This window comes from Gracilinanus agilis, chromosome 6 (assembly GCF_016433145.1).
Source record: "Gracilinanus agilis isolate LMUSP501 chromosome 6, AgileGrace, whole genome shotgun sequence".
NCBI classification, from domain to species: Eukaryota; Metazoa; Chordata; class Mammalia; order Didelphimorphia; family Didelphidae; genus Gracilinanus; species Gracilinanus agilis.
The window spans coordinates 298,369,983-298,397,974 of NC_058135.1; the positions used below are offsets into that span (position 1 = coordinate 298,369,983).

At 57.4% G+C, this 27,992-nt stretch overlaps 1 protein-coding gene across 2 annotated transcripts in view; it reads left to right on the forward strand.

The window, feature by feature from the left end:
• Positions 1-327: 327 nt before the first annotated feature.
• The window catches only part of DEAF1 (DEAF1 transcription factor), a 42,453-nt gene continuing 14,788 nt past the window's right edge, over positions 328-27,992 (forward strand). Inside the window, exons 1-10 of one of the 2 annotated variants that reach the window (XM_044680065.1) lie at positions 328-1,342; positions 2,449-2,544; positions 3,613-3,742; positions 4,088-4,234; positions 7,691-7,830; positions 9,461-9,526; positions 10,415-10,541; positions 11,061-11,189; positions 15,569-15,697; positions 18,600-18,847. In XM_044680065.1, coding sequence (XP_044536000.1) covers positions 1,049-1,342; positions 2,449-2,544; positions 3,613-3,742; positions 4,088-4,234; positions 7,691-7,830; positions 9,461-9,526; positions 10,415-10,541; positions 11,061-11,189; positions 15,569-15,697; positions 18,600-18,847 — 1,506 coding nt within the window. In that variant the 5' untranslated portion in view covers positions 328-1,048. Of the gene's footprint in view, positions 1,343-2,446; positions 2,545-3,612; positions 3,743-4,087; positions 4,235-7,690; positions 7,831-9,460; positions 9,527-10,414; positions 10,542-11,060; positions 11,190-15,568; positions 15,698-18,599; positions 18,848-27,992 lie in introns of both variants that reach the window. The other variant, XM_044680063.1, reaches the window with a different exon arrangement.

Genomic DNA, 27,992 nt, shown 5'->3' on the forward strand with positions numbered 1-27,992 from the left:
GGAGGCGGGAGGGGTAGGGAGAGGCGGAGGGGGAGGGGTTGCCACCTGTCTGTCACGCTGACGCCCCACCCCACTGCTCTTCTGGCCACACCCCCGGCCCTATTGGGCCCTCCCCAGCCTGGGGACCCCAGGCTGGGCTGGCCTCTCCCCGGTGGGGCTCCAGGTTGGAGCCCCTTTTGAGCCCTTCCCACCGGGCTTCATCCCCGGAGGTCTGAGCCTCCCCCCTCCCTTCCCCCCTGGGGGGGGGACCCTTCTGGCCCCGAGTCGGAGCTGACCTCGGTGGCTGACCGAAGCCCGCCTGGCAGAACTTGGCTTGGGGCATGTCCCATCCCCTGGGCAGAACTGGACCGGCTCTCATTGCCTTGGTTCTACCTGACTAGGTCTGCTCCTGCTCAGAAGAGCTCGTCCCTCTCTACAAAACTGGCCCCGGCCGCTCCCCTTGGCTGAGCTGGACGAGGGATTGGCAGAACCGGACCTGGGCCCATCCCCTTGGCTGAGCTGGAGCAGCGCTCAACCCTCTCTGCAGAGCCCCCGGGGCTCACGGCCTTGGTTCTACCGGGCCAGGTCCGATCTTGCTCAGAAGAGCTCGGTTCTGGGCTCTTCCCCTTGGGCCGGCGGCCCAGATCTCCTCCCTCTCTGCAAAGCTGGCCCCGGCCCGAGCCCCTGGCCTGAGCTGGACGAGGGATTGGCAGAATCGCACCCGGTCCCATCCCCTTGGCTGAGCTGGACGAGGGATTGGCAGAACTGGCCCGGCCCTCATCGCCTTGGTTCTCCGGAGCCAGGTTCTGATCCTGCTCAGAAGAGCTCGTCCCCCTGGTCCAGCCCCGACCTCATTCCTCTCTGCAACGCTGGCCCTGGCCTGATCCTCTTGGCCGAGCCGGACGAGGGATTGGCAGAACCGGATCGGCTCCCGTCCCCCGGGCTCAACTGGACCGGGTCCGACCCTGCCTGGAAGGGCTCGGCTCGAGGCTCGGATCCTTGGCCCAGCTGCTCCTCGGCCTGCCCTGCTCAGCTGAGCTCGCTTTGGGCCTCCTCTCCCTCCGGTGACATGGAGGACTCGGACTCGGCCGAGGCCGCCGCGATGGCCGCCGCGGTGGCGGCCGCGAGGGTCGCCGCCAGCTCGGAGGATGAGGCTCCGGATTTGGACTCAGACTCGGACTCGGAGACGGACACGGACACGGACACAGACCCGGATCGAGAGGCCCGTCGCATGAGGGCGGTGGCTGTAATAGAGACGGCGGAACCCGGGAGGCACATGGAAGTGGGTGCCAGAGAACAGGCCTTGCCTGAACCCGCCGACCCCGAGGAGGAGGCCACCTTCGCAGGCAAGTGCTGGGCCGAGGCCTCCCCTGGGGCTTGGGGCTGTAGCCACACACTGGCCAGCTGCCGGGACATCGGCCCGGCCTGACATCACACGAGACAGAGGCTCGTCGGCCGAGAACCTGGCCTCGCACTTCACCTCGCACCTGGGGCTCCGCTTCCCCCGGGAGGGACGAGCAGGCCTTGTGCCTTGCAGCCAAGGCGCTCGCACGGGGTCCCTTCCTGTCCCTGGGGCTGGGGCACCGAACTGTTTGGGGTGAGGCACAGACTCCCCCTTGCATGTGGGGAAGCCCCCCGAATCCCCTCTTTCCTCGGCCCAGCCCCCACACGTTGTGGTTGCACCGGCTCCCTCCCGTCTCAGCCCGTGGCGCACGCTCACCGCACGCTCACCGCAGTAACGAGGGTCTCTTTGGACCTGGGCCCTAAGCTCTCGTGCGCCTGCTGCGTGCTTTAGGCACCGGCCTGCCCTGCTTGGCCCCTCGCCACGCCACCGAAGGCCCGGCCCGGAGCTGACCGCGGCCACCGCTTTCCCCGGGGACTTTCCCACAGGCCGAGGGGTTTGGGGGCATCCTGGAGCCGAAAGCGAGAGGATCCCGATGGAACTTGCGCTGTTGGTCCTCAAAGGCTGGGGCTTTTGGCCCTTCTCCGGGTGGTTTTCTGGGCGAAGAGAAGGCGCGGCTGGCTGTCAGTAGGCATTGGCTCCGGGTTCGGAGCCCCAGACGCGGGCAGGCTTGTTTCAGGCAGATGTGATCAAGCTGGCTTTGTTGAGCTCCGGGGGTAGCTGGCCTCCATCTTGGACTCCCCACTCCAGGGGCCTTTGGGAGGGATTTATAAGAGGCGGCTCGGCTCGGCCAGGGTCAGCCCCATCCTTGTGCCGAGGCCTGGGGAGGGCCACGGATGCCCCCGAAGCCCCTCCCGGGCACTGTCGGCCGTGTTCACCTGGTCCGGCGGGTCGGCCTGGCCCCAGAGAGGAGGCTCGGGTTCGAGTGTGTGTGGCACAGCAGCCCCATCCCCTGCAGAGGAGCGAGGAGCCCCGGTGGGATCCCTGCCGCTGGACGGATCATTCCGGCCTTTCCTTGGCTCTCGGGGTCCACGAGGCATTCAGGGGGTCCTTTCTCTGTTTCAGAGGTGACCACGGTGACCGTGGCCAACGTGGAATCTTCTGCCGACAACGTCTTCACAACCTCCGTGGCCAGTGCGGCGTCGCTCTCTGGGCACGTGCTGGTGAGTGACCTTCCCGGCCCCGATCTGGGGGTTCAGCACTGACGGTGACTGACTCTGGGACTGGGCACTGGCAGGGGCAGAGTCTGAGCTGAGCTCTGTGGGCAGGTCCTGGGGGCATGGCCTGGGCAGTTTGTAGGCTGGCACCGACTGAGCACGGGTAGAGCCTGGTCCTCTGAACCCCAGGACCGGGTGAGGTCAGCCCAGCAGCAGCGGGCAGGCTGGAGTGGCCGGAGAGCTGGCCCGAGGCCCTCTTCGCACCTTGTGGCCTTGGGCGTTCTCTGGGCATCTCTGGTTTCAAGGCTCAGAGGGGCTGCCTCGGCACGGGGAGGGGGGCTGCCGTAGTGGAAATGCCGCAGACCAAGGAAGCTGCAGGATCGGGCCCAGAATCGATTTTGTTAAACATCTTGAGATCTTTTTTTCTGGGAAAAAAGTGCAGACAGGCCTGGAGATGGGAGGTCCTGGGTTCAAATGTGACCTCAGATTCTTCCTGGCTGGGTGACCCTGGGCAAGTCACTCCCCCTCCATCGTCCAGCCCTTATGGCTCCTCCGCCTACACAGTATTGCTTCAAAGCCCGAAGATAAGGGTTCGAAAAAAGCAGAGAGAGAATTATTTTTTGTTTGCTGGGGATCCTCTGCAGCTCGTGAACTGGGTGAGCTGCTCTTTCTGTCAGGCTGTACGTAAGCCGCCCGGTCTGCGCGCAGTGGCTTCTGGCACTTTAGGGGATCTGGAGGCCCCGCTTTGGCGGACAAAAGGCTGCCCCCGAGCCTGGTCCCCTTCGGTCTCCTCTCTCAGCCCTTCTTGCCGCCCGTCGGCTTGTTTCTGGATTGACTGACGGCCCTGATGGGGGCTTCTCGCGGGGGTTGGATGACCAGGACGGGCTTGGGCCTGAGGGACCCCCTGGGCCGCCGCTCAGGCCTTCTTTCAGCTTCCAGAGCGGGGCTGCCTGTCTCCCTGTCTGTTGACCACCTGACCAGCTCTCTAATGGGCTCCCGGGCTGAGGCTTAGAGGCGGGAGCTGGCATGCCGGGGCCAGGGAGAGGCTCAGGGGCTGCTCCGTCTCCTCCCCAGTCCGGAAGAGCAGCCCTTCAGCTCGGGGACGGCTTGAGCGCAGAGAAGGCCACCCTCATCGTGGTCCACACCGACGGCAGCATCGTGGAGACGGCCGGCCTGAAGGCGCCCCCTGCGCCTCTCGCCCCAGGTAGGACCACACGGCACCCCGCGGCGAGCTCCGGCGTCCTTGAGGTCCGGGCGGAAACGCGATTAGCACGTTCTGGCCAATGTAGCGAGCACCGCGCTGGGCAGCAGCAGGGCCGGCAGCGGGAGGGCGGAGAGGCAAGTGGGGGCCCTTGGGGCGAAGAAGGGAAAAGAGGTGCCCTGGGCAAACACATGGAGGTGGGAGATGGGCTCTCCTGGAGGCACAATCGTGGAAACTGGCAGAGAGAATCGGGGCCGGGGCGTGTGGCGAGTCTGGCCTCCGGCTCTGCCCCTGCTGGCCTGGGTTTCCCTGGATCGGCTCACTGCCGGGCCCTTTCTTTGCGCCCAGGTCCTCAGGCTTCTCCGACACCCCTAGCTCCTGGCCAGGACAAAGGGGGAACCAAGTACAACTGGGACCCGTCAGCATACGACAGTGAGCTTCCCGTGCGGTGCCGGAACCTCAGCGGAACTCTGCATAAGAACCGTCTGGGCTCAGGTAGAGACGGGGAGTCCGGGGCCCTCGTTCCTGGCAGCCTTTCCTCCTCCCCTGCCTAGAGCGTTCTGGGGGGAGCCTCCTCCGCGCCGGGCCCCCGACTCCTCTGTCTCGGGCCCTTTGCCCCCGTGTCGGGGAGCCTTCCAGCGCGGGGTGTCCTCCCCGGGGAGAGGCACAGCCTACGGTTCAGCATCGCCCGCAGAGCCACGGTGCTGGCGGCTTTCTCTTTGTTCAGGACCTCCCCCTCCCTCTCCTCCAGCTTCCCCTCCTCTCTGGCCTCTTGGGATCCCGGGGGGCGTCCCTGCTCCCCGCCGCCCTCGGCCCCTTTTCCGACTCTCCTCCGGGCCTCGGCCGCGTTTCTCCTCATTCCGGCCTTACTGAGGCCCGGCGGAGCGGCTCTCCCCACGCCCTCTCTGGCCAGCCCAAGTGGGTGGGTGTTTGTGGCTGGAATTCCAGGCTTTCCCTTGAATGAATGGAGAAGCCTGGGGGGGGCCTTGCTCTGGGCCCAGCCTCATGCCTAAGCGCTGCGGACGGAGAGCCGAGCCAGGCACGGATTTAGGGCGTCCGTGCCGGTGGCACCCCCCGGTCCTTGGGGCGCAGCGGCGGGGCAGGCGGCCTCCTCTCTCTCCTGCCATCGCCTCCATTTTGGTTGCTGTCCCGGGGCCCAGGGTTTGGGGGGAGGACTTTTCTCTGGGGCCCCCGGCACCCGCAGAAGTCGCCCCCCAGCTTCCGGGGCTGGACCAGAAACCGAACTAGAGGCCTGCGAGGGCGGCCACGCCACGCCCCAAGTGGCGTTTCTAGAAAGGGAATAAAGGGGGGGAAGAGCCGAGAGATCAGGAGAGGAGAAGAAGTGATGAAACTTCGGGGCGCCCCCCTGGCCTGACTCTAGAACCACGTGGTGTCTGTGGGGGGGCCACTTGGCAGCATCCCATCCTGAGGGCTTGTGGGCACTGCCCGCCCCGGACCTTGTCCTACGACTTCGCCCGGCGCCACGGGGGGAGGCTTTTCAAGGCTGCTCTGGACCCATCGCGCCCCTCGTCTCGGGGAGCCCAGGCCCCTCCCACTCTCAGCTACCCCAGAAGGGTCTGGCTGGGGGGGACGATGCTCTTCTTGTCCACAACTTCCCAGGGCTCGGGGTCCGGCCTGGCATCCCCGGGACAAGGGTCGGGGACGTTTTAGGCTTCTTCGCATCATTCCAGAGTGCCGTCCTGATTTGCGGCTCCACCAGCTGGGGATCGGCGCGCCCGCCCCCCCCCCCCCACTGTTGGCTCTGCCAGGCCTTCATCTTGGCCAGCTTGGAGGGTTTCGGGGCAGCCTCAGGGGCTTTGATGGCAGTTCCATACTAATGATGGAGAGCATTTCTCTGTGCGTTTGCTGGAGATGGGCACCTCCTGTACCTCCTGGGCTCTTAGTGGGGAATGGCTTGCAGACTTGGTCTCTCTGTCTCTCTGTCTCTCTCTGTCTCTGTCTGCCCGTCGCCCCCATTTCTCTCCCCCTCTCGATCTGTCTGTCTCCAAATCCAAATCAGCGGGTGCTCCATCCACTGAGAAATGGGATGAAAAGCTCTCCGGCTGGGCTTTGCAGGTTCGGGTAATCCCGTTCTCTCCTCCCCGTGGCAGGGGGGTGTCCCTGGCCGGTCCTCTTCTCACGGCCCTCGACGCCCCTCGTCTCCACTGAGCTGCCCCCGGTCCTTTCCGGGCACACTTCTGCCCATGTCGCTCTCCTTGAGAAGAATGCCAGCTTCTCAGCCTGGCATCCCAAGAGATCACGTGCCCGCCCGGCATGGTGGCCTGCCCGCCTTTGGTGGGCTCCCCTTGTTCCTCAGCTCTCTTTTCTCCGGCTTCCCAGGGCGCAGCCGCTCTTTCTGCGCCTCCCGGCTAGTCTCTTGGCTTCGGCTCCTGCAGCCCCGGGGTGGGTCTGTCTTGGCCAGAGGAGCCCTTCCTTCCAGGCCGATGGGCGGCGCAGGCCGAGGTCACGGGTGGGAATTCGGCCTCTTCTGCTTCTCTTCGTGGTCATTTGTACGTCGCGGATGGCCGATCCCTACAGAGAGCCCCGCAGGGTCCTATCCTGCCCGTCCTCCTCCCTTCTTCCCTCGTCACTGCTCGGGACTGCCCGCTGCCCACTCCCCGGCTGGGGTCGGTATGATCTGGGTCCCCGAGCCCGTTCTGGGTGCCGGGCCCTGGGAAACCCCTCAGGGAGCTTCCATTCTCTCACCAGGGCAGCGCCGGCTGTGTAAGTACAACATAAGCAGGGCAGGAATCCAAGGCACTTTAGGCAGCGCCAGCAGAAACCAAGGAAGGCTTCTTGTAGGAGGTGCTGTTTGAACTGGGTGTTGCAGGAAAGGGGCTTCTCTTGGAGGCGCGGAGGGAGTGCATCGTGGCCAGGAAAGGCAGTTTTGAGCGGGTCACGTACATGCAACGAGGTTGGGAAGGTGGGGCTTGGCTTGGGACCAGGGGAGGCAGCGAGGCCTCAGGCGAAGAGGGAGGAAGGTGCCAGGGGGAGAGGCCGGAATTGGGAACCCGTCGGACACTCGGAAGGAGGGACTGTTGTGGGGTGAGCCTGGGTGGAGGCTGGCGCTGCCCTTCGTGGAGATGACAGAGCGGGGAGGAGGCCGGCGCCGGGGGAAGGCTCCGGGGTTCTGTTTGAGACATGTCGACCTTGAGGTGTCCACCCGTGGACCATCCACTTTGAGGTGTCTGATCGGCCCGGGGGGAGAGAAAAGGGGGAGAAGGCGACAGGGTCCCCGAGAGAGGAGGGGGCACGCGGTGGGGGCTCCAGCTTCCAGAGGGAGCCTCAGAGGAGGCCACTCAGAGAGTCCGCGGCCTCCCGCGGCTCGTCCCTGCCCGCCGCAGCCCAGGCAGCCTCCCGAGCTCCTCGGAGCTCTCTGTGCGGTCCTCCTCCTGACCCTCGGTCACCCTCGGGCTCCGCCGGGGCCCCCTTCTCTTCTCTCTCCTACTGCACCGGCCATCTCTCTAGTGACCGTCTCTGGCGGAGGATTCTGGGGTCTCGGACCCAGCCCTCAGCCCTCTCCCGCCTTCAGGCCCGGGGCAGCGCCTGCTGTGGGACGTCCCGCAGGCACCCGCGGGGTGGCCCGTCCGAAGCTGGCCTCACGCTCTTTCTCCCTAAACTCGTGCCTCTTCCTGAATTCTCTCCGCGCGGAGCTTCTCCGTCTCCCCCTCCAGGCCAGCAGCCCTCCGCTGGGTCACGGCACGGCCCGCACGGCAAGGCCCCGTGACGCTCTTCCGCTTCCCACACAGACTCCCCCGTGGGAGCCCCTCGTGGCTCAGGGTGTCCTTTGCCGCCAGCCGGGACCTCCTCCTCGGGGTTCCGGGCCCAGGACCCAGCCGTGCCCGTGCCGCCGTGCCATCCTGGCTGGCGCCTTGGCCCTCAGCTGCGCGACCTGCCTCCTCCAGGCCTCCTCCCAGCCGGCCTGGGCTCACGGTCTGTTTGCCCTTCTAGGTGGGCGCGGGCGCTGCATTAAGCAGGGCGAGAACTGGTACAGCCCCACCGAGTTTGAAGCCATGGCGGGAAGAGCCAGCAGTAAGGACTGGAAGAGAAGCATTCGCTATGCGGGGAGGCCGCTCCAGTGCCTCATCCAGGTGACCTCGGGCTCGGCCGGCCCTGGTGGGGGCGATCTGTGGAGGGGGACGGCTGGCAGGAGCTCTGAGGAGCCAGGAGGGCCCGGACGGAGCCAGGAGGGCCCGGGGGCTTTGGGCCTGCCTGCGCGCTTCTCTCCTGAGCGCTCGGCCAGCCTTGCTCTGATCCTCGGGTGGCCTCCTGCCTCCCTGGCTTGGCAGGCCCTCCGGGGGCCAGGCGGGGGGGCCGTGCCAACCCCCCTTCTTAAGTCCTTCCATGTCTATTGTTCCTTGGCTTTGGGCTGGCTGGAAATTCGATAAGCACCCCTGGCCCCGCTCTGGGGCCTCAGTGCCTGGGTCAGAACCAGATCCCCGGGACGCTCCGCCAGCTGTGCCCGTTCGCCCCACCTCCTTGCAGAGACTGGTCTTAGGCAGTGACCACACATGGGCAGTCAGGTGTCCGCCAGCTGGATCTCCTGTTTGAGGCCTGGTGGGTGGCGGGAAGAGCCCGGGGACGCGGGCCAGCGTCCTGACACCGCGTCGGCCGGCCCCAGTAGAGCCCCCCCCCCCGGCCCCCTGCGGTCCTGCCTTTGTCTCAGACGCCCTCGTACGAAGTGGGTGCTTCGGCAATGATGAGGGGTGGCGTGGCGGCGGCTGGACCTGATTCAGAAGGACCCCAGATTGAGTCTGGCCTCTGACGCTGTTGGCTGTGAAGCCCTGGGCGAGATGAACTGTGAGCTGCTGCCTCAGTTTCCCCATCTGTAGTGTTGTGTCTGCCAGGCTTGTTGCGAGGATGCATTGAGAGCAAACTGGTCCCCTTCACGTGCTCTCACATCCTGCCGCTGGCTAGGCACTGGTTTTCTCGGGGCTGAGGTGGGCGAGTGAGTGGGCACCAGTGCCACTCCTGGGCTCCGTACTCCCCTGGGCGGGCCGTGTGCCAACCTCCCTCCCAACTCGGTCTGGGCACGTTTTCCCCAGTATAAGTTGGGCGAGGGGGTCTCTGGCCTCCGACCCCTCGTCTCCCTCGTGGCAATCCCAGGTGAGGGCTCGGCCCAGCAAAGGCGAGAAGGTCTGGGCAGCCCACAAGATGGTCCTGGGTTCCGGCAGGCAGGAGCCCCTCCAGCAAGTCTCATGGAAGGCCGCGAGGGGCCGGATCCCCCTTTCTGCTTGGCGGGGAGAGGCTTGGTGGAGCCAGAGCCCAGCTGTGAGGAGGGGGCGGGGAAGAGAAAGGCCCGAAGGAAGCTCGAGGGGAAGGAACAGGACGTGGTTTCAGCCCGTCTGGCCCCTGCCCTGCTTGGGAAGCCCCCAGCCCCACCAGCCTGGCTGCTGGCTGCCCGTCCTGCGCCCACTCTGTTGACAGTCTGCGGGCTCCCCGTGGCCCAGGGCTGGCCACGTGGCGTGGCGTGGCGTGGGCGCCCGATAAACGCTTGGAGAATATTCTTGCGGGTGAACGGAAGCGAAGCCTCATTCCACCAAGTGTGCAGCTGCGCGTGTCCCAGCAGGCTGGAGGTCCCAGAGTGGAAGCTCCCTTTGGCACGCGATCCAAGGCCGTGCCGGGGTGGGAGCGTCTCCTCTGGGGAGCCCTTGCGAGCACCCTGTTCCCTGGGCCGCTGCGAGCGGCCGGCCTCACCCTCTTTGAATGCTTCCCCCGCAGGACGGGATCCTGAACCCTCACGCCGCGTCTTGTACCTGTGCCGCCTGCTGTGACGACATGACTTTGGTAAGTCCCCGGCCCGGGCCCGAGGGGGCTGCTCTTCCTTCGGGGTCCGCTTGGCTTCCGGCTGCTGAACCGGGAAGGACGCCTCTGTTGGGTCGAGGCAGGCCGGGGAGCGGCATCGTGGCGTCCGGCCAGATCCCGGCCCGCTGCTGTTCTTGGGGGAGGGGCCTGTTCTTGCCTTGCGCGGCCGTCCTCGGCCTGACCCTTGCCCGCCCCGAGGGCCGGTCCTCATCCCAGAGACTGAAAAGGAGGAGGAAGCCTTCGAGCCCCCCGAAGCCAGCCCGGCCTGCCCTGGGGACGCGTGTCTACACCAGAGGGGCTGCTCCTCACTAGGACGGACCTGGGGGTGTTGTCAGGGCAGGGTCCGAGGGGGCAGACGGGTGACGCTGGTGCCAACATCGATCACCCGGTTTGTCCCGCATGGGCCCGAGGGCAGAACAAGGGGCAGAGGCGGGTGGACGCCGGACGGAAGGGCCAACAAAATGGCAGCAGTGAGGGTTCTCCTTCCCTGGAAGCCGCGGGGCAAAGGCGGCTCCGACATGGCTGAGCTCAGCTTTTGCCTTGTCCTTCAGCCCTCTGAGCAGGGCTGTGAGGTCCGTGTGAGCGGCTAGTCTGCGTTGGTGGGGAGAACGCCCGCCCTGGGAGCTCCCCCCCCCCAGGTCTGCGTAGCAGGAAGGGGCCGGCCCGACCTGTTGGGCATTCTGGCTCCTTCGTCCCCCTCAGACACTTCTCGCTGTGGCCGCGGGCCTCGGGGAGTCTAAAATGGGCATCCCAGAAGCGTCCCGCTTGAGTCCAGGAGGCTCTCGGCGGGCCCACAGGAGATACGGTGTTCCTGCACCTTCTTCCTCCTTCCCCAGAGGGGCTCTGAGGACGGGTTTTGCCTCTCCCCAGAGCGGCCCGGTCAGATTGTTCGTGCCTTACAAGAGGCGGAAGAAGGAGAACGAGATGCCCACGACGCCCGTGAAGAAAGAGTCCTCCAAAAACATCACCTTGCTGCCAGCCACAGCCGCCACGACCTGTGAGTCCTCGGCTTTGGCTCCCGCTCTGTGGCCACCCTCTGCTTGTGGGACTCCCCAGCGCCCTGCTGTTGGCCAAGGGAAGCCCCAGGGGGTGCCCTCGGGCCCAGGAAGGCCGTTTTCCCTCGGATTGTTTGGCTGGAGCCATGACGGCGGTTCCCAGCTCTTTGGCTGCCCAGGCCTTGTAGTCCTCCTTCAGGGGCCAAGAGAAGAGCCTACCGGGGGGCCGGGAGGGGCCCTTTGAGGGGTGGCAGGGGATTTTGGCAAGCCTGCTCCCCACTGCTGGCTCCCTCCCGGAGCTCTTCTCGTCTGTGCCTCAGACATTCCTCTGGGTCCCAAGGAAACTCCTTCCCCAACGCAGGTCGCCCAGACCTTCCTCCATTTTGGTCAGAATCACGTCCCTTCTCTTTGTTCTCCGAGGCGCTGATTGTCTTGGGGTCCCTGTTCGTGGGAGGGAGCAGGGTCGGGGCACTGTAACACAGCCAGAGCCGGTGACACAAAGATGCTTCTGATTTTGCCAGTTACCGTGACTCCTGCTGGACAGCTCACTACCTCTGGCGCTCTGACCTTTGACCGAGCATCCACCGTGGAGGCCACGGCCATCATATCCGAGAGTCCAGCCCAGGGCGACGTCTTCACCGGAGCGGCTGGTAATTTGTCTTGGAATCGAGCCGGTGCCAGGGCAGGACAGTAGGCAGCCCTCAGGTCGTCTCGGGGGAGGGTAGCCGTGACCTTGGAGAAGGCACGGCCCGAAGGCCGGCCCTCGGCCTGCTTTAGCGTCCTGACATCAAAGCTGGTTTTGTAGGAACTTCCTGTCCAGTGGCCTGGCACTTTGCTGTTCATTGCTTACGTAGGGGCACGGAGGGAGCTGACACTCTTCTTGGGGTGGGGGCTGCAGTGTGTCCCCCGATAAAGGGCCCGGGAAGAGGCCTCCCATGACTCCAGCAGGCACAGGTGAGGAAGAAGTGCTCGCTGGTCTCTCGGACATGGGAGAGGAAACGGAGGCCAGGGAAGCAGGCCTTTTTGCCCGAAGAACAGGAAGTGCCGGAGAGGGGTGGTGGGGAATGCATTTGGGAGGGTGGGCGCCGGTGCCCGCAGTCCTTAGCCTGGTGGACTGCTCGAGCCCAGGTTCTGGCTGATTGGGGTCTGAATTAAATCTGGCACTGATTGAACCGTCCCCTCGGAGCAGGGCGCCATCTGCCTGCCCGAGGATAGGGGGCTGGTCCAGAAGGCCAAGAAGGATAAAGCTTCCATGCCTGGGGAAGGTAGGGAGAACGTGGCTCCCAAGAAAGGATGGGGCGACCTGAGCATAGAGAAGGGGCCAGCCGGGAGGGCTGTAGTAGGGGGAGAATGAGCAACGTTCACAGAGGGTTCAGGCCGTGTTTTCATTAGCCACTGTGAACAACCCATTTGGCTGCGGAGGAAAAGAATTTGAATGCGATTGGGAAATGTGGGTTCTGACCAGGACCATCTGCCTGGGGTGATTCTTGCCGCCAACCATCATAGCAGGGATGCAGTCGATGGCAGAAATGTGACCAGAAGTGTGGGACGCCCCATCCACAGCACCCTGACCCTTGTCCATTCCCAGGGACTCCTGGGACAAGGAGCTTTGAAAACCCTGGTGGCCTGGAGAAGAAACGGGAAACTTCCAGGGCTTTGCTCCTGCTTATGTCCCTGCGGACACTCCCAGGATCTCAGAGCTGGGAGCGAGCCGATCCTCCCTGAACAAGAGTCTTCCCCCTCCAAGACGTGTCTCAGGAGTGACTCTCGGACCCTTGCTTGGATGAAGGGCTAAGTCTGGCCTTTGCTAGCAGCCAACCTCAGAAGACTTCAGAGATTGGTTGAAACCAGTGGTTGCAGAGCCCCATAGATGCCAGACTAGGGAACGGCTAGAGAGGCTGCTCCATTGGTTGGTGGGTTCTGGGCCAGACCTGTGATTTTAACAAGGTATTCTGGGAGCTGTTACACAACTTATAGCTTTGGAGAGTCTCCCTGAGAGGTTCAGTGCTTGCCCAGGGATCACATAGCCATTATGTGGCAGAGGAGGGTTTTGAATTGGGGTCATCTTGGCTCCAAGCAGGAGGATGACTCGGCTTGACCTGTGCCTTTAGGGAGAGAGTGTTGCTAGCAGTGTGAAGGATAGAGTGAAGAGGTGAACATCTGGAAACAGAGAGACCTGTTTTAGTTCAGGGAAGGGGTCGTGGTAGAGTGAAAAGAAGGGGGATGTCTGCAAGACATTTTATGGTAGTAGAACTGACAAGTTTGACAATTGGATATGGAGATTTTAGGGAGGAGGGAGAATGTTGTCAGATTATCATCTGCCTCGAGGTGATCATTGAATCCATGGAATCAAATGGACCCAACAAGGAACAAGATCTAGAGAGACGAGGAGGCCTGAGATAGAGCCTTGTGGGACACCCTGTCTTTAGAGGACCAGTAATAGATAATGATTCAGAGAAGGAACCATCAGACCAGGTAGGAGAAGAGCTAGTAAAGAACAGTGTCTCACAAGCCAAGAGAAAAATGTCCAGGAGGGAAGTGGTGATCCTTACTGTGAATGAAAAGTAAGAAAATATACCACTGGATTTTGTTGCCAAGAGATCACTTAATGTGTAATTAATATTTAAATTGCAGGATTTTTCAGTAACTGAGAGAGGAAGCATTCTACAAAACTCCTTTTATGAAATAAAGTACTGATACCCAAACCTGGAAGGGATAAACCAGAGAATGAGAGCTATAGACCAATCCCATTAATAAATATTGATAGAAAACTTTACACAAAATCTTAGCCAAGAGACTATGAACTTCCCAAAATTATTCACTGTGACAAAGTTGAATCTATACTAGAGATGTAAAAATGATTCAACATTCAGAAAAAAATGAATAATTCATCATGTAAAAACAGAAATCACATGATTATATCAATAGGTGAAGAAACAGATAAATGAAAACAGTAGCTATTTATGGTAAAATTCGCAGGAAAAGAAGGCCTTCTTAACATTATTGCAAGTAGATCACTAAAACCAAGAAGAGTTTTATTTGACATAGGCAAACACTGGAAACTCTGCCATAAATAGAAGAATAAAGCAAACATTGCCTCTCTCCAATATTAGGCTCATCAGCTCAGAGATCTAGAGTTGTGAGAGACCTTAGAGGACATCTAGTCGTTCCAACCAAAAAGAAAGGTTCTTTACCTACAAAGAAACAGGTGACTTGAAAGGTTAAGGGACTTGCTCAGGTCCCTGACTCTTAAGTTCAGCAGTCATTCTTCTACAAACCTCATAATTATAATACAATCATAGCTAACATTTATGTATGCCAGATACTATGCTTAGTGCTTTACGATTATTGTTTCTTTTGATCCTTACGATAACCTTAGGAGGTAGATGCTATTGTTGTTCTCATTTTACAGATGAGGAAACTGAGGCTATACAGAGAGGAAGTGGCTTGCCCAGGGTCACACAGCTAGTTATCTGAGGTCAAATTTGAACTCACATCTTTCTGGTTCCAGGTCTGGTATTCTACCCACTGGTATTCTATCTGCCGCCTCTTATTCATGGTGCTTTATTTAACGTAGTTTTAGAAATAATCGTTATAGCGATGACAAGAGCAAGAAGTTAGAGGAGATACGACATAATACTTAGGCAACCCTAGAGAACTGATGAAGAAATTAATTCAGATGAATGAAAGCTTCAGTGAGGGGACAGAAACCCTGGAAGTAATAGAGAAATTACACTCCGAGCAATTCCAGAATGCAGAATTGACAGTTAACTTCTCAAGACCCACAGCTTATGCTGAGACACTTTTTAACAGAAGTAATAGAAGAATTACGTGATTAGAGCAATGGCCCCTGTCTGTTATGGTGCAGAGTCCGTGTCCTAGAAGGGCAGAATTTGGGAGCAGCCTCGTGTCCAGCCCATCTACAAGACGGGGCCCAACTCAAACCTACACCAGCCAGGAGATTCAGTGCCCTGTCAAACCACCGTGCTAGGGAGCCGTGTTCGAGAACTGGGCGCAGCGACAGAATGAATCTAGAAGACCAGAAGGTCTGTTTTCAAGAGAAATCATGAATGGAATGCGGGACCGAAGGGCAGAGCGTCACCAGATTTCAGACTGCCGACATGCAGGAATCACTCCAAGGCTTTAAAAGAAGCAGAGTCTATCGCTGGGGGGGAAGCAAGAGTCGGAAGCACCCCAAGGCCTGTCGTTGAAGGTGCCCATCATCCGAGTGTCCGTCCGGCTACCCCGAGGGCAGACGTCCTCGGAGAGCTAGAAGAGCCCCCTGCAGCTGCCCCCGCCGCACTGGTACGATGGCCCAAGAGGAGAAAGGGTGGCATTTAGAGCCCGAAAGCCAAGCTGGGAGGAAGAGCGACCCACGGCGAAGATTCCTCTTGGCGTGAAGCCGGCTCCCTCGCTCGCTCCTCCTGGGCGATGGCTGAGGAGAGAGCTCTGAAGGAGGAGCGGACTCGACCCTCACGGACTTGAGGAGAGGCGAAGCAGTCTCGACTTAGCCGGGAAGGGGGCAGGATTGGCGAGTTGGGGGAAGTGGGAGCCACCGGCTTGCCCTGGGGGGAGCTACGGGCCCATCCGGCCATTCTGGAAGACCACTGGCTACGGGAAAATTCACTGCCGTGCTCGTAGCCTTGGGCCCCCCCTGAGCCCACAGCTCTGGGCTCTCCGTGACAGAAACAAAGACCTTCCGCCCAGGCGAGGTTTGCTTTGCCAGACCAGAGGCCGCCTTAGCTGACCTCCCTTTAGAAGGTCGTCCCGTAGTGGTCCTGGGCTGAGCTCAGATCGGATCCAGAGCCTCTGGCCAGGGGCCGCTGGGGCGCTCAGGGGGGGAGGGCCGGGCCCTGGCTTCTGATCTGGCCTCAGACCCTCCCTCGCCGGGGCACCCTGGGCAGATCCCTCCACCCGCACTGCCTCTGCCTCGGAACCGATACACAGGCCCGATTCCAAGACAGACAAGAAAGGGTTCGAGAATCAAAAGAAAGCTTTGGAGCCTGATCACATGCTTGTTTCCTAACAGTACAAGACAGCGGCGTGCAGGCGTCCTGCAGGGTCGGTCACCCGGAGCCTCATTACCCCAGCTATCAGGACAACTGCCCCATCTCGCCATTCCCAGAGGCCGCGTTGCCGACGTCTCATCCCAAAATAGGTACGTTTCCAGAGCCCGCGGCGCCGGCCGCCTTCTCGCCGGCCTGAAGTGGCCCCGACACAGAGAGAGGTACCAAATCTGAACCTGGGAACAGGCTCCGGGGAGGCCCAGCTGCTTCCGGGCCCCCACACAGACTGCCGTTTGGTGTTTAAAGTCACCGTTGACGCCTTCCTGCCGAGCCACTCGCTCCCCACCCCCACCCCGGCCATCCCCCACCCCAGGAGGACCCGGCCTCCTCGCCCCTGCAGCTGCTCGTGCCCTCTCCCCGAGTTACCTCGCGCTCCCCTGGCCGGGCCTCCGGGCCTCCGAGGCTCCGTCCCTCTCTGTCTGCTTTGGGAGGAGACGAGCCTGTTCGCCACCTGTCATTGCCGCGTCTCACCTGAGGGGTTTTCGTGGGATTCGACACCATAAGCAGAAGCTCCGGAGCTGGCACAGCAGAGCTCCCGAGGCCGGGGGGGCCCCGCGAGGTGCTGGCTCGCTTCCCGGCGAGCTTGTCATTAATGTGCTTCTGCGGAGGAGAACACAGTTCTGCGAGGCTGGCCGGGGGTGGGGGGCACGCAGGGGCTTCCCCAGGGACGATGCACCCCCAGACCTAGCCAGACGCCTCACAGAGCATTTATTCAGGCCTGCATTGCGCCAGGCCACAGCCAGGGAGCTTCTGAGGCCATGACGGGGGGAACATGGTCCGTAGCCAAGGATACGGCGGGACGTCCCCGTGTGCAGAGCGCCCTTGCCTGGCTCCCCACGGCCAGGTCGTCGGGCCCCGCTGCCTTCTGGGATCTCTCCCGGGGCACCCTCGGGCCCTAAGCGATGGGCGTACGTTCGCACCTCGGACGTCCTCTTGTCTCCTGACTCTCCCCCACCTCCGTCCCTGCCGTCTGATGGGCTCCTGCCGGGCGTTGCCCGTGCGGTCTGGGCATCTGGCCCTCCTTGGCCCGGGTCAGGCCAGGGCGCAGGGCTCCGGCTGCCCACTCCCGCCGCGTTTTCTTCCACGTTCACGTGCTCTCCTCAGGCTCGCCGGTGGTGGGAAGGGGCAGGTTCCACCCGCTGCTTCCTCCTTCCTTCTACGCCAGCACTCGCCTCCTCCGGCCCTTCTCAGGCCCTTCAGCGCGAGCCCAACCCTCTCCCAGGAGGCGCCCTTTTTGCTTAACTCGTCCGGGGCCCCTTCGTCTCCCCGTACAAATGCTGGCAGTGCGTCGCCGTAGAACCCCTTCCAAAGGTTCGCGTTGGCCTTCCCGGGACTCCTGTGCTTCCGTTTAAATGTCCGTCAGAAGTACTTGCACGTCCTCCAAGCCAGCATTCTTGTTGGAAGCTGATTTTTGGGGCACCTTCACCTTCTCTCTTGGAATCACTGCTGTGTGTTGGTTCTAAGGTAGAAGAGCCATAAGGGCTAGGCCATGGGGGTCAAGTGACTTGCCCAGGGTCACCCAGCTGGGAAGTCTCTGACGCCAGATTTGAACCCAGGACCTCCCGTCTCCGGGCCTGGCTCTCCATCCACTGAGCCACCCCGCTGCCCCCCGGAAGCCTACGGCCTTTGCCCTTCTAATGGCTGTATTCCGTGATCTCTGTTTGGGAACGGCAGAAGCTGCTGGGCCGCTTCCTTTTGGAGGCTAACGGTGCGAGAGCGCTCTTCGAGCTCTTTACCTCTCTGGGGCTTCTGCTTTGGGGCCTCCTTGGGGAGCTGAGGGCGGAACGGAGCGTCCGGCCTTCCCGAGGATCCTTGTTTTCAGGAGGTCTCGTGATGCCTTAATGGGCTCTGCGGGACCCACTTGGTTCTAACTGGTGTTCGCAGGTGCCTGGATATCCGTCGTCCGCCATTGCGGTTCAGATTCTCTCCCCGGCCCGAGGCGGCGAGTCGTCTGCCGGGGGTCGTGCCCGCGCTTCTGCGCCACACGTGCCACACGTGCCGCGCGGTGCCGGGCTCTGCTTGACCTCCTTCTCGTGGCCTTATCTGGGAGACTCGCTTTGCCGGCAGTAGCTTCGCCCTCGCGGTCGGTCGGGGCACGCCGTGTCTCCCTGCCTCTGGCCACCCTCCTTGGCACCCGTTCAGAGAAGTCTCCCCACGTTTTCTGAAACCAGCCGCTGCTCCTTGCTAGTGGCCCGGTGACCAGGCCGCGCCTTGGCCCTGCTCCTGGCCCCGCGATGACCGGTGCCGCTTTTAAACTCGCCCGCCTTCGTGGAATCGTCATTCTCTGCCTACATTTTCCAAGATTGTAGATCCAAGCCGGGTCCCTCCTCCCTCCCCTCCCCCGACTCGTGTTATCCCCGAGACCCCCCTTCCGTGTTGGCCCATCCCAGGTCGGGGCTCCTCAGTCGTCCCTTCTCCGCGGCCCGCACGGCTCTGGTGCAGACTCTGCCCTCTGCAGGCCCTCGTGCACGCGGCCCCGGCCTGGCAGTTCTCGCTTTTTCCCGGCTCTTTCTTGTGGTTCCTTGTTGTCTCTCAGACGTGGCAGCCAGTTCAGGGTTTCCCCAAATCTGCCCCAAGGGGTGACTCTTCTAGAGGGACGAGCCCTTTCTGACCACGTGCCGCAGGATCCGGTGCCAAGGGTTTGCCTTGGAGAAATTGGGAGGCTTCACGTCCGAGACGCTGTCTTGGCCTGTCCAGCCTGAACGCGGTGCCAGGGCCACCTTCCGTGTGAACCAGGAAGCAAAGGCGCCATTCGAGGGGGCCCCGGGTGGCACCGGGAGGCTCTCGGCCAGTCGCGACGCCTGGGGCTGCCCCTGCTCCTCAAGGGCCTCGGGGCCTCGGCTGTTGGCCAGGGAGGGCGGCGTCCCCCGGCAGAGGTGGCGGGCCTCCCCGGTGGAGGTTCGGTTCTTCTCGGGCAGATCGATTTTGTCTCGGAGGGCATTGAATTGAGAAGCTCATTAATTCTGGGTTCTGTTTTGCTTCCCCCGTTTTCAGTGCTGACATCCTTGCCCGCGCTGGCAGTGCCACCTGCGACCCCGACCAAAGCCATCTCGCCCGCCATGCTCAACGGGCTCGACATGACTGAACACCGGAGCTGGCTGTGCCTGGAAGAGATGGTCAACTCTCTGCTTAGCACGGCCCAGCAGCTGAAGACTCTGTTTGAACAGGCCAAGCAGGCCAGCTCCTATCGGGAGGCCGCAGCAGCACAAGCCAGAGGCCAGGCCGAGGCGGACAGAAAGGAGGTACCGGCTCGTGGGGCTGCCCCCGAGAGGGGTGCCAGCGCTTCCTTCCGCAGCTTGCTAGGGAAATCCCCCAGATTGCTTAAGTAAGGGGCCCCATTTTCCTTGAAATCAAAGGGCTGGGGCTGGGGCCAGAGGCCGAGGCGAGTGGTCCCGCCTTCTGGGAGATCAGCTGTGTTCCTGCAGAGTAAGCGGGCTGCGATTCCGAGGGCCCCCGTCAGGTGGGGGGGAGGGGGGTGACTGGAGAGCCTCTCGTGGGAAGCGAGCTCCCGGCCGGCGTCGAAGGAGGCCCCAGGAAGTTGGGGGAATGAGGACCCTCCGGCAGGAAGGCAGGACGCTGAGGTCCCGGGCAAAGAGCTGCCCCGCCGCATGGGCGAGGAGGGCCGGGAGGAAGGCCACAGGGTCGGCCAGCTTTGGAGGGACTTTGACTGCCAGAGAGAGCTGTCCTTGGCCCTGGAGGCGGTGGGTAGGCAGCCCCTGAGGTTTCCCGAGTTCTCTCTTCAGCCCTGTTTTCCTTCATTCCCTGCAGCATTTGACACTTTTGACCTGTGGGAGGTGGTTTGAATTTGCATTTCTCTAGTGAATAATGACTAGAGCATAGCTACAGATAGCTTTGATTTCTTCTTTTGAAAACTGCCCATTTATATACTTTGACCATTTATCAGTTGGGGAATGGCTCTTGTTTTTATAAATTTGACTCAGTTCTCTATTTAAGAAGGGAGTCCTTTATTAAAGAAATTTGCTGTGAAATTTTTTAATATTAGTCATTGTCTATGGTAACCATTTAGCATAATTTGGTTTCTCAAAGTATCTTTTCTAATTAGGTCTGTTTTTGCTTTTGCTTTGTCCGAGATCATGATTGCTGCTGCTGCCTTTTTTACTTCATCTGAAGCGTATTAGATTTTGTGCCAACCCTTTGTTTTTTTTTAAGTTTATTTAATTAATTAATTTAGAATATTTTCCCGTGGTTACACAAATCATGTTCTTTTCCCACTCTCCCATAGCCAATGAGCAATTCTGTTGGTTTTTACATGTGTCATTGAGCCAGACCTATTTCCATATTGTTAATATTTGCACTAGGGTGATCATTTAGAGTCTACATCCCCAACCATGTCCCTCTTGTAATAGAGAAAGAGACGCTATCAAATCATGTGATCAAACAGTTGTTTTTCTTCTGCATTTCTACTCCCAAAGTTCTTTTTCTGGTTGTGGATACATTCTTTCTCATAAATCTCTCAGAGTTGTCCTGGGTCATTGCATGGCTGCTAGTACAGAAGTCAATTACATTGCATGGTGCTACAATGTATCCGTCTCTGTGTATAATGTTCTCCTGGTTCTGCTCCTTTCACTCTGCATCAGTTCCTGGAGGTCTTTCCAGTTCACATGGAATTCCTCCAGTTCATTATTCCTTTGAGCACAATAGTATTCCATCACCAACAGATACCACAATGTGTTCAGCCATTCCCCAATCGAGGGACACCCCCCCATTTTCCAATTTTTTGCCAGCACAGAGAGCGAGGCTATAAATATTTTTGTACAAGTCTCTTTCCTTATGATCTCTTTGGGGTATAAACCCAGCAGTGGTATGGCTGGGTCAAAGGACATGCATTTTTTTTAACAGCCCTTTGAGCATAGTTCCAGATTGCCTTCCAGAATGGTTGGATCAGTTCACAACTCCACTAGCAGTGTATTAATGTCCCAGTTTTGCCACATCCCTTCCAACATTTATTACTTTCCTTTGCTGTCATATTAGCCAATCTGCTAGGTGTGAGGTGATACCTCAGAGTGGTTTTGATTTGCATTTCTTTAATTATGAGAGATTTAGAACACTTTCTCACGTGCTTATTGATAGTTTTGATTTCATTATCTGAAAATTGCCTATTTATGCCCCTTGCCCATTTATCAATTGAGGAGGAATGGCTTGATTTTTTTGTACAATTGATTTAGCTCCTTATAAATTTGAGTAATTAGACCTCTGTCAAAGGTTTTTGTTATGTAGATTTCCCCCCCCAATTTGCTGCTTCCCTTCTAATTTTGGTTGTATTGGTTTTGTACAAAACCTTTTTAATTTAATGTAATCAAAATTATTCATTTTACATTTTGTAGTATTCTCTATCTCTTGCTTGGTCTTAAAATCTTTCCTTTCCCAGAGATCTGACAGGTAAACTGTTCTATGTTGACCTAATTTACTTGATAGTTTCCTTCTTTATATTAAAGTCATTCACTCATTCTGAATTTATCTTGGGTTAGGGCGTAAGATGTTGATCTAAGCCTAATCTCTCCCAAACTGTTTTCCAATTTTCCCAGCAGTTTTTGTCCCAAAAGCTGGGATCTTTGGGTTTATCATACACTATCTTGCTGAGGTCACTTACCCCAAGTCTATTCCACTGATCCTCCCTTCTGTCTCTTAGCCAATACCACATTGTTTTGATGACTGCTGCTTTATAGTACAGTTTAAGATCTTGTACTGCTAGACCCCCATCATTCACATTTTTTTTTCATTATTTCTCTTGATATTCTTTTTTTTAAACCCTTACCTTCTGCCTTAGAATCAATACTGTGTATTGGTTCTAAGACAGAAGAGTGGTAAGGGTGGGCAATGGGGATTAAGTGACTTGCCCAGGATCACACAGTTGGAAAGTATCTGAGGCCAGATTTGAACCTAGGACCTCCTATCTCTAGGCCTGACTCTCAATCCACTGAGCTACCTAGCTGCTCCCTTCTCTTGCTATTCTTGATCTTTTGTTCTTCCAAATGAACTTTGTTATAATTTTTTCTAATTCAGTAAAAAAAGTTTCTTAGTAGCTTGATAGGTATGGCACTGAATAAATAAATTAATTTGGGCAGGATGGTCATTTTTATTATGTTAGCTTGTCCTACCCATGAGCAGTTAATGTTCTTCCAGTTGTTTAGATCTAGTTTTAATTGTGTGCAACCCTTTATTTTAACTCTGTGTCTTTCTGTTTCAAGTACGACTCTTGTAAACAACATATTGTTAGATTCCGGTTTGTAATCCATTCTGCTAACTGCTTTTCTTTTATGGGTCAGTTCATCCCCTTCACATTCAGTTATGATTACCAATTCTGTATTTCTCTCTATCCTATTATCTTCTGTTTCTTCCCCATCTCTAAAAATCTATTTTGCTTCTAACCACTGCCTGTCTTGATCTGGCCTCCTTTGATCATCCTGATGCCTTTTTATCTCCTTTACCCCCACCTGACTTTATATATATAGTCTTTCCTCTTTGAACCAATTTCTGTGTCAGTGTGGTTCAAGCATTGCCTTCCCTGACCCAGTCCCATTTCCCCCTCAACTATAAAAGCTCTTCCTTGCAGACCTCTTTTATGTGAAAGAATTCTCCCCATTCTGCCCCGCCCATTCCCTCTTCTCCTAGTGCAATGATGGGCAAACTACGGCCTCTGGACCAGATGAGGGCCCCCTGAAATGTTCTATCCCGCCACGCGACATTATTCCTAATCTGACGAATACAGTGAGGAGGATACAATACAATGAAACTTGGAAAGAGTTGCCTTAGAAACAGACTGACAGAGGAGCATTTCCTTTCCTTTGGCCCCTCTTTAAAAAGTTTGCCCATCATTGTCCTAGTGCATTCCTCTTTCTCAGTCCTTCATTTATTTTGGAGATCATCCCACCACAATTGACTCCGATTCATCCATAATTGACTCTGATTCATGCCTTCTCTTCTCTTAACTGTCCTAAAAATAATAAATTTCTTAGGAATTACATGTCTCATCTTCCCATATAGGAATGCAAATAGTTTGACTTTATTGAGCCCTTTATCGTTTTTCTTTGATGTTTACCTTTGTATGCTTATCTGAAGTCTTGTGTTTGAATATCAGATTTTCTATTCAGCTCTGGTCTTTTCTTCTGGAATACTTGAAAGTTCTCTGTTTCATTAAATATCTGATTTTTTTCCTCAGAAGGATCATGCTTGGTGGTGATCCTAGCTCCTTTGCCTTCTGGAATATCATATTCTAAACCCTCTGCTCTTTTCACATGGAAGCTGCTAAATCTTATGTGGTCCTACTGTGGTCCACTGTATTTGAATTGTTTCTTTCTGGCTGCTTGCAATGTTTTCTCCTTGGAATATGACTATTATATTCCTTGGAGTTTTCGTTATAGAATCTCTTCTAAGAGGTGATTGGCGGATTCTTTCAATTTCTATTTTACCCTAAGGATCAAGATATCAGGGCGGTTTCCTTGGTAATTTCTTAAAATACTACACTAGGCTCTGTTTTTTATCGTGGCTTTCATTTAGGCTAACAATTCTTAAATGATCTCTTCTCGATCTGTTAATTGTTCTTCTGATGAGATACTTCATATTTTCTTCTATTTTTTCATTCTTTCGACGTCGTGTTATTGTTTCTTGATGCCCGTGGACTCGTTAGCTTCCACAGGCCCAATTCCAATTTTAAAGAAATTATTTTCTTTTGGGATCTTTTGTACTTCTTTTTCCATTTGGCTTGTATCTGCTTTTAAAGGAGTTCTTTCCGTGGGTTAATTTTTGTACCTCTTTTGTCATTACCTACTTTGCTTTTTAAGGTGTTATTTTCTTTAATATTTTTTGTGCCTTCAATTACTCTTCATAACTCTTTTCCCAGTTTTTCCTCTGTCACTTTTACCTCTTTCATAAACACTTCCAGGAATTCCCTTTGGGCCTGGGTCCAACTGGCCTTTGTCTTTGCAGCTTTGCCTATAGCTATTTTGACATTTTTGTCTTCTCCTGAGGCTGTGACTTGGTTTTCCCTGACATTGAAGTAGCTGTTTATGGTCAGGTTCATTTTTTGTTGTTCATTTTCCCAGCCCATGTCTGAACTTTGAACTTTGTGTTAGAGTTGGGCTCTGGTCATCTGCAGGGAGGAGGTGCTGTCCCAAGCCTCAGGCTGATTGTGCTGCTGTTTTCAGAATGCGTTCTAGGGGTCTGCAAGCTTTTGGTGCTCTCGAGGGGGTGCGATTCTGGGTGGGGTGGGGTCCCCACTTTCCTGGACTGCTCTTTGGCCTTTATCCAGAAGGACCCTTGCTCTCTTACAGTCACAGCTGCTGGCACTCTTCTTGGCCCTAGAATTGGGACCAGCGCCCCTGGCTCTCCCATGACCAGTCAATAGCACTCCTCTCTACCCTGGAACTGAGACCCCAAACTGTGTATGGGCAAAAGAGTTACCAATCAGCACCAGCTGTCCCCAGTGCCAGCCAAAGGCGGCCCCTGTATCCTCTTTCTGGCCAGTTGTCTGGCCCTCTTACCCGTTTTGGGTCAAGAGCTCCCAAGATGCTCCTGCTGCCTCCAAGGCATGGTGCTGGTGCTGGTGCTGGTGCTGAGGCCTCCACCCCAGTGTTATCAGCCTCCCTTTAGGCCAGAAAGATGGCTCCCCCCAACTTCTTGTTGGCTCTGCTGCTCCAGAATTTGAGTTGAGGTGCAATTTTAAAGTTGGATGGAAAGGAATATTGGCAGAGTTTGGCTGGATAGCTGCCCTGAATCCGCCATCTTCAGGAAGGACCTATTTCAAGGGGGAGGATGTTAATGGGGTGAAGATTTGTCTTTTGTAGACATTTGGCAGGAGAAGAGAAACGAGGTGGCAACTTGAGAGTGTAACAGAGGATACCGAGTCACGGAACGACCAGGGAGCTCCATGGTCTCTTGTCCAGCCTGCGTCTGTGGAGGGTCACCTCCATAGCAAATGGCTGTCCAGCTTCTGCTCACGGGTCTCCAGGGACGGAGAGCCACCACCTCCCGAGGTCACCCAGGCCATGGTTTTAGGAGATTTTCTTTGTAAGAGGGCGGAATCCTCAGCCCCTTTGCAGTCAGAAGGCGAGGAACTCGTGGAAGAGGGAACAATCGAAAATGAGGCAGAAAGAGGAAACAGGCTGGGAAGTATGTGAAGACCCCAATGACCACGGCCTTGTGAATGAACAGGCCAGAAGAGGAGCGAGGACCAGGGTTTGGTGGGGAGAGAAGACTTTCCGAAGAAACGACGCCCTCTCACCTGGTGTTTGAGGATCTGTCGTTCAGCAGAGGCCAGTGGGTAGAATCATGGCATCGTGAGGAGAAAAACAAGCTGGAAAACCTTGTTACCAGGAGAGGCTTCCCCAAGTTTGATGGGCCGAGACCGCCTCGCCATCCAGGAAGGGTGCCCTCTTGGAGCCTCAGGGAAAGGATGCTCCCCCCTCCCCTCTGAGGTGGCCTTCTGTCTTATCCCGACACCAGTCTGGAAGATGGCCCCAGCGTCTGCCCTCCAGGACAGGAAGAAACTCCAAGACAGCTCTCCCATCCCTAGGAGGAAGCGCCCCCGAGCGCTCCCAAGTCTTCCCGGAGGCCGTCAGTGGCAGGTTCTGAGACCTTCTCCCTGCCGGCCTGCTCTCCTCCTCTGGTCTTGCCAGGACAGTGCCCCGCTGGCTGGTGCAGCCTGTGGTGGTGTCTGTGTCCACTTCACCCCCAGGGCCTTTTCCCATGCGCTTCTGAAGGTCTTGTGCTAATTCGTGCTCGTCGCCCTCTCCCACTACTGCTAAGGAAGGAGCAGACTCAGACAAACAAGAGTTTCGCGTTTGAGGCCCCCCAGCCCTAACTGAACGAACGGTGCCTGTAGCTCCCAAGCCGAAGGGCCCCGTCTGCCAGTGCTGTTTCACGGCCTCCCAAAAGCGCCCGTAGAAAAGGGGTCTTTGTGGTTTCACCCCGGACCGCACGTCCACGACTTGAAGGAGAGAAGTTTGGCATCGTTTCTCAGGGCCTCTGCGCAGAGCCCCAGCACTGTGGCTGCTCTGGCCTCCGACCCCTGGTGACAGCTCTGAAGAATAAAGGAAATCGGGGGACCGAGGACGGGAGTCTAGTGGTCGGCTCTACAGTGGCTACCAAGAAAGGAGGCGTTCCTGGCAGCATTGTCCGGGAGAGGCTGATGCTTCCGGCCAAAGGGCCGGCTAGCTGAGAAAGGGACAAAAGGGGCAGCCAACGGCTGACTGAGTCTAAACTACTCTCAGGCCTCTTTTTAAATCCAGACTTGTGAAGCTGGGCTTCCCCCAGGGAGAAATGTGAGCTGCTCAAGCTCAGCTGCGATAAACGTGGGGTTCTCAAGATTGGAGTTTCCAGATGCCCAGTTGACAGTGGCGACGATTCCGCTGGGCCGCAGGAGAGCCCTCAGCCGAGAAACAGGCCCAGAGCTAGGAGGCCCCCTCCTCTTCGGCCCTAGTGACGGGTGGTGGATGCTTCCTTTCCTTGGGTCCCGAGTTAGAGAGGGCAGCCGCGGGGACGAGCCTTGGGGATGAGCTGGCTTATTTAGACACTCCAATTCTGGGAAGATGGTGGCTTAGATGGAGCCAATCTTAAAACCTCTGCACCCTTTCCACACCGAGATAGAAAACAAAGCGCTTCGAGAAGAAAGAAAACCAAATCTAATAGCAGGACAGAGTAGGGGGACCCTACTGCTGGGCAGCTCAGCGAAAACACTCCATCTTGCCCCGCCCCTCTTTTTTCTCTAGACACTCTTTCTAGCTGTGAGACCCTGGGCTGGCCATGGAGCTGTCCTGAGCCTTGGTTTTACATCCTTAAAATGGAGCGAATCCTAGCAGCTTCCTCTTAGACTGCCCAGGAGGATCAACAGAGATGTCCTCAGAAGGCCACAGTCAGCAAATAATTCTTTGTTTTTGTTTTCTAAATCCTTCCCTTCAGTCTTACAGTCAACATTGTGTATCTTTTCCAAGGCAGAAGAGCGGGAAGGGTTGGGCAATGGTTCAGTGACTTGCCCAGGGTCACACAGTGAGGAAGTTTCTGAGGCTAGATTGGAACCCAAGACTGCCTATCTCCAGGCCTGGCACTCTGTCTAGCAGGCCACCCGGCTATCCCAGTAAATATTAAGTGCCTTCTATGTGCCGGGGCCTGCACTAAGAGCTGGGGATGCAAAGAAAGGCAGAAAGCAGTCCCTGCCCTCCTGGAGCTCCCAGCCTGCTGGGGGAGATGATATGCAAACAACCAGGTAGAACCAGGCTATAGACAGGATAACAATTAGGGGACCAGGGAAGGCTTCCCGTAGGAAGCGGGGGTTTGGCTGGGACCTCCGGGAAGCCAGCAGACGGATGGAAGAGGGAGGGCACTCCAGGCCTGGGCATGGTGAGAGTGCAGCCACGGCCCCTGGATCATATGGATGTGCCATGTTGGGGAGGGAAGGTGCTGAAGGCCCAGGAGGGGCCTCGGGACTTGGGGGAGGTGGAAGGTGGGGGAGGCAGGAGAAGTTGCTGCCAATGGCGGGTCTCCCCCAGTGGAGACTGCCCAGGGCTCGTTGGGCTAACGGGTTGGGGTGGGGATTCCTGTGTGTGTCTGTGTGGAGGGGCTGGGACTGACCCTTCAGCTTGCTGATCTGGGGTGTCTGGTCTCCAGAGTTAATGAATAAGGCCTGCTGGTTTGGGCGGTTTCTCCAGAGCTTCCCCATTTCTGCCCCGCTTTGTAGAGAGGATCTCATGTCATTCTCACAACTCTGGGACTTGTTGTGATCCCCACTTAGGTGCCCACTTTACAGGTGAGAAAACTGAGGCTCAAAGTGGAGCAATTATTTGCCTACTGAGGGTCTGCGGCACGTTTGAACTCAGGGCTTGCTGGCCAAAAGGCCGATTTTCTTGCCCCAGCAAACAGCACCTCGATGTGTGCCACAAAACTCCGGCTTTTTTTGCGTCATTCCTCAGCCTTCCTCTGACATCTGCTGAGGCACAATAATTCTCCCATCTGCGGGCCCAGAGAAGGGGCGGAACATTCCAGGGTGCGGGCCGCAGGGAGCGAGAACAGATGGAGGCTCGGCTGTTCACCTCTTTAGTTACAGTTTAATTCAGACAGAAGTGTTGATTGCAAAAACTGTACGAATCAGCGTTCCCTGAAAGCGATCTAAACGGGCCAGTGGAGTCAAGCAGCCCCCAAACAGCCTTTGTCGTGTTCTCACCTGTCCGTCGTCCCCCCCCCCCCCCCCCCCCCCGTCTTCTTTTTCTCTCTCGTCCCCTCCTCCCGGTCTCGGTTTCTCCGTCTTTCCTTTTTTCTCTCCTTCTCTCTCCCTGTGTCTCTCTCTGTCTCTGCCTCTCCCTTATCTTCTCTTTGTCTCCCTCCCTGCCCTGCTGCTCCCCCACCAGTTACACATTTATTATAAAACAGAAAGAG